The sequence below is a fragment of the Alosa pseudoharengus genome, unplaced genomic scaffold (genome assembly GCF_046254945.1).
Source record: "Alosa pseudoharengus isolate Yale_2024_CS ecotype anadromous, Long Island Sound unplaced genomic scaffold, YU_APseudo_1.1 YU_APseudo_1.1_scf_8, whole genome shotgun sequence".
NCBI lineage: Eukaryota > Metazoa > Chordata > Actinopteri > Clupeiformes > Clupeidae > Alosa > Alosa pseudoharengus.
Window position 1 is genome coordinate 6,727,303 of NW_027468870.1, and position 5,688 is coordinate 6,732,990.

General features: G+C 40.3%; 1 protein-coding gene across 1 annotated transcript; it reads left to right on the plus strand.

Moving 5' to 3' along the window:
* The first annotated feature begins 764 nt into the window (after positions 1-764).
* On the plus strand, positions 765-3,869 carry LOC143112073 (mechanosensitive cation channel TMEM63A-like). The gene is made up of 6 exons (XM_076274321.1): positions 765-773; positions 1,007-1,112; positions 1,247-1,414; positions 2,128-2,237; positions 2,818-2,922; positions 3,837-3,869. Exons 1-6 carry the CDS (start codon positions 765-767, stop codon positions 3,867-3,869), a joined length of 531 nt encoding a protein of 176 aa, XP_076130436.1.
* The last annotated feature ends 1,819 nt before the right edge of the window (positions 3,870-5,688 follow it).

Sequence of the window (5,688 nt, forward strand, 5' to 3'; positions counted from 1 at the left end):
GACTCAGTTTTCAAAACACATTCTGTAAAACATCACACACAATTCCCTACCTAACACACAGAAATCTAACAGGAATTAACTCATTTTTCAAACACAACCTATCAAAATGCCACACTTATTCACCACTTATTCACACTCAGTCTTGAATGTATAAACACTCATTACTTTACTGAACACCATCTGATTACAGTAATATATATACTCTAGACCTTTTCAATCTGTTCCTAGAAGATTCACGGATAAAATGTTCAGAACCAATGCAGATACCTTGAAATTAAAATACGTAATTTTTACGTAAAACTTGTCTTTTGTCCCCAAATTATCATTACCTTTTGTTGTTTTCTGTGCCTCCAAAAATGCCTTAGGAACTTACTTGTTTGTTTCTGCAGTTGAAGGGTCTGCAGGCCTATGAATACACTCTTCATTTCACTGCATATTTCAGTGTGTGTGTGTGTATGTGTGTGTGTGTGTGTATGCGCGTGTGTGTGTAAGTGTGTGTGTGCATGTGTGTGTGTGGTGTGGTGTGTCTGTGTGTGTGTGTGTGGTGTGTCTGTGTATGTGTATGTGTGTGTGTGTGTGTTGTGTCTGTGTGTGTGTGTGTGTGTTGTGCACATGGGTTTGCAGGTGTGTTTTCCTGCCGGATCAGGGGGCTTTCTTTGTGAACTACGTCATTACATCTGCTCTAACTGGTGCAGCGATGGAACTCCTCTGGATTCCACTGAGTGAGGTGTTCAGCAAGACATGTATATGTTTCACTGACGACGATGAGGTTTGTGTGTGTGTGTGTGTGTGTGTGTGTCTGTGTGTGTACCTGTGTGTGTGTCTGTGTGTGTGTGTGTGTGTGTGTGTGTGTGTGTGTGTGTGTACAGTACCTGTGTGTGTGTGTGTGTGTGTCTGTGTATGTACCTGTGTGTGTGTGTTTGTCTGTGTGTGTACCTGTGTGTGTCCGATAGAGGGAGTAGGGAGTGAGTGTACTAATGTCCATAATGCACATGTATGTTTCCAGAACGAAAAATACAAGTTTCCATACGGCGCCATGTATGCCTGGAATCTGAGTGTGTTCACTGTGATCATGGCCTACAGCATCACCTGCCCTATCATTGTACCTGCCGGTGAGCAATGTGCCCTCTTTAGAAAATAAGAGTTTGAGATCTATCAGCGCATCATTTCATTTAATCTTGGCAAATATTGTGAACATAGACATGTTGGAGAAACAACCTGTGTGTGTGTGTGTGTGTATGTGTAGGTCTTGTGTATCTTATTCTGAAGCACCTGGTGGACAAACACAACCTGTACTATGCCTGTGGGCATTCTTACATAGATAGGCAGGTGCACCTTGAAGCTGTCAATCTCGCCATGGCTGCACCAATCATCTGCCTGATATGGTTGTACTTATTCTCTGCACTTCAAGAAGGTACACATCTTTACTCACTTGCACGTACAGTAGTCCATGCGTGTCAGCAGGAACACACCTTTACTCACCGGCAGGTAGTCCATGTGTGTCAGCAGGAACACACCTTTACTCACCGGCAGGTAGTCCATGTGTGTCAGCAGGAACACACCTTTACTCACCGGCATGTAGTCCAGTCAGTGTAGCTGCACCACTGTGTCTGTGTGCGTTTACCTTTGCCGTGTGTCAGTACACCTAAGCCTATTTTGTCTGCTTTCTCCACTGCCAGGTGTATTTACCTGTGCTTGTCTACCTTCACCTGTTCTGCTCATCCCATGTAGTGTGCTCTTGTCAGTGTAAGGTAGTGATCAGACAGGATGTGCTTTGCCTCTTACAAAACGTGCACTATGTTTTCATAAGTTCTTGGAGTTGAACTTTTTTCAATTTGAGGTGATCAGGGCATATACAGTAAGCAGAGCGCAAAACGCTTACTGCCAATACGAAACAACCTAAAAAGGTGCACCTCACTGTAAAAACCGTCCTGTCTGATCCCTCCCTAAGTCCGTATCTGTACCAAACTGCTTTCTTACCTGTGCTACTTTACATGTGTCCCCCTGCTCATTTGGCCTGGTCTTACATGGTCTTCTGGTTTCCGTGGTGAGGTAATTATGGTATGTTTATATTGAAATGATGGGGTACATGTGTTACTGTGACACCCTGTCTCTTCCTGGTTACAGGATTCATGGCGTTGACAACTCTCTTCACCCTGGGGGTCCTCGTCATCACCATCACCATCCGCTTCACCCGCATCTGCTACGGCCTCTTCAAGCAGCCAATCTCCAAAAAGGTGACTTCAAAGTAACAAACAACCAATAAACAATATAACTTATAGCATAATTTATAACTCATAACTATATAACTTATAACATCATTTTCATCATTGGCAGCTATATGCTGTTGTTGGTATATGTAAGGTTTTTTACATGCCTCTTCAGAGTAAATACAAGGTGAGGAGTCCTGAACATGTAATGGTGTACTTAAAGCTGCAGTTGGCAAGTCTGACAGATTGAGGGGACTTAGCCAAAATTATGAATGTTTACAACTCTCATGCCCCTCCCCCACTACCACCGAGCACCATCTCATTGCGTTCACGCTCGTCAGTGCGCACAGACTGCACCAGACTGTGATTGACAGTCAGATCACACTCAGCCCTGCTCTGATTGGATCAGAAGAACCGGGAGCTGTGGATTTTTGCAAAACAAATAACAGGTTTTAGGTGGAGTTAGAAGTGCGGGTTTTTTTCTAAAACTGGCTGATTTATGTTGTTCTGTCGGAGCATAGTGTCGGTTTCAGTGAATATGATCAAAAAAATGTTGCCAACTGCAGCTTTAACCAGGTTATGTGGCATGCTGTTCTTGTATTCTCAGGCAAACCCGGATAAAGAACCACAACAGGAGGGCAAGTCCAAGGTGCAAGCACACAGCGAGACTGCTGACACAGACAGGGAAACACAAGATTTCCTCCTGGAGAAAGTAACCCCAACGCAGTGACTCTCTAGTCCCAGCAGCGTTGACCCAAACACAGTTATTCTCTCATATGCTGTTTGTGACTTCTTATAGAGAAATTTCTAAGAAAAAAAGGGAAAAAAAACATAGCTTTCGAGTTTTCATATGACTTGTGTACCTTTAATGCAGTGTTTCTCAAACTTTTTCAGACCAAAGACCACTTTAAGCAATAAAAAAATCTCACGGACCACCTAGCTAAAAAAAAAAAAAAAAACAGTAGACCTATTTCAACAGTATATTACACAAAAGGCCTACTCACTGAACCACCTTGCTTATTTTCTTTGCACCTTGCTTATTGTGTCAGAGGATTCATATGATTTAAACTGGCATAGCTTACATAGGCAATGTTGCAGAGCTGTTTGGATTTACATACAAGTTGGTTCAATATTGCGAAACAACTCATCTATATTATATTTTACCACGTCTGCTCGCGGACCACTTGGGATAGCTTGCGGACCACCGGTGGTCCCCGGACCACACTTTGAGAAACACTGCTGGAAGAATGGTATCTTGCTGCAGGAATGTACTGCAGCAACTGTAGAAAAACAGTCCTGTAGCTTTTGAGTGTGTGATTATGTTGACTTTTCATATGACTTGTGTACCTCTAATGGAAAAAATTGAGAAGCTGTTGTGTTGTAGGCATTTGTTTTTATATCTCCCACAGACACAGGTTATTTTTTTTAGTGCAGCTGTGTAATTGTGTGCTTTGTTAAGAGCTAAAAACATAAACTTAAGCATAAATTAATACAACATCTTCTAACATCGCTTACAGGACCTTTTAAAAGCTCACATTTATGTTCTTTATTTTTATTCTTGATTTAATAAACTGCACCACATCGAAACCTTGTTGAGTGTGTCCTCTCCCTTCTTGTGTACTGTAGCTCTCACCATGTGTCAACCTGGGAATGCTTTAGGGCAATGCTTTAGGGATACTAATAACTGTTGACATGTTCTTTAGGGCAATGCTTTAGGGATACTAATAACTGTTGACATGTTCTTTAGGGCAATGCTTTAGGGATACTAATAACTGTTGACATGTTCTTTAGGGCAATGCTTTAGGGATACTAATAACTGTTCAGCAAACAGTTAATGTGTGCACATCCCACCTTCTGGCAGGTGCAGGACAAAGGAAACTATACTCAAATGAAAAAAGATAATGTCCGCAACACTGCTTTTGACTCCCAATATTTAATGCAACGTTTCGACCCTGCTGGGTCTTCTTCAGGCAAGCCTGAAGAAGACCCAGCAGGGTCGAAACGTTGCATTAAATATTGGGAGTCAAAAGCAGTGTTGCGGACATTACTAATAACTGTTGACATGTTCTTTAGGGCAATGCTTTAGGGATACTAATAACTGTTGACATGTTCTTTAGGGCAATGCTTTAGGGATACTAATAACTGTTGACATGTTCTTTAGGGCAATGCTTTAGGGATACTAATAACTGTTGAAAGATTTCTCACATGTAAGTGGAACCGGGTTACTACCTACCGGTACTATCATTTTTGCCACAGTAGAATACTTTAGAAACATGCGGTATTGCCATACTTTTTTTTTTCTCAAAAAAAGAGCTTGAAGGCAATAACATTATTATCATAATTTTATCATGACAAATTTCAAAAAGATCAGAAGTTTCAATAAGGTTTATAAGGATATTTAAAGGTTATTTTTATATTTTCTTAGCAAAAGCTTTTTGTTCAAAATTACTTACAATGACCACATTGTACAGCATATAAACATGCGGTATACAATAACCATAAACAGATATACAAACAGAAAGATACAGAAAGAAGAACAAATTGGTTAGATAGAGGGAAAATATACGTTTTTATACACTTACTGAAGATTCCAAAACTATCTCTATATCAAAGAGGATTATAGCATTCCACCAATGAGGAATCCCAGACGACAAAGAGTCAAAGAATGGAGCATTTTAAGGCATCATCTTTAGTGTCTCCAGGTTCAGAGGTCACATTCATGCACTTGAGCTGAAACACACACATACACACACACACACACACACACACACTGTACTTAACCCATGCTCACACTTAGCTGTCTTTTCATTGTCTTTTACACAATTTCTCAATTTCAGTGACTGCCTATCTTTACGGCTTATGATTGCTCAGGGATTAAGACCAGGCTCATTTCATTAAGCAGTAGCAGCTCAGCGCTTCCTCTGGAGAGTCAGAATCAGGTTAATTTGACCAGATGAGTTAGTACACACAAGGAATATAGTTTCAACCCTGGAACTAAATTCCTCATTAGAATGAAGCATACTTACTCACCACTAAAGTATACTGTACTCTCTGCATATGCAACCAGGTAGATTTCTGCGTTGTGTTGATTAAATAAAGATGAAACAAATATGGAGTACTGCAACACAAGCACATCTGTAGCGGCTGTCAGCTTCTCTCTGCATACAGATAATAAAAAGGTAAAAGAATGCAACAATGCAAAGAAATGCTGTGTTAGCTATAGTTATTGCTGTTGTTAAACATTTGATGTTGCCAAAATAAACTCACACTGTCTTATCAAATATGTGCTCAAACTTTCCAGCGCTGTTTGTTTGCTGTTTGTGTCTGTCTTTTAATTATTGTACCTTGTGTCTTTTATGTTTTCTTGTGTTGTGTTGTATGTTCTTTACTTTTTAAACTTTTCTTTGAATATTTTATGCTTTTATTTGATATTACTGTTTGCTTTTGTTTATAAATGTAAGGCACATTGAATGACCTC

Excerpts from the sequence above, each read along its gene's own strand:
- LOC143112073 (XM_076274321.1), top strand. Across the intron at positions 1,415-2,127 it reads ATTCTCTGCACTTCAAGAAG|GATTCATGGCGTTGACAACT; the intron begins GTACACATCTTT and ends TCCTGGTTACAG. Across the intron at positions 2,238-2,817 it reads AGCAGCCAATCTCCAAAAAG|GCAAACCCGGATAAAGAACC; the intron begins GTGACTTCAAAG and ends TTGTATTCTCAG.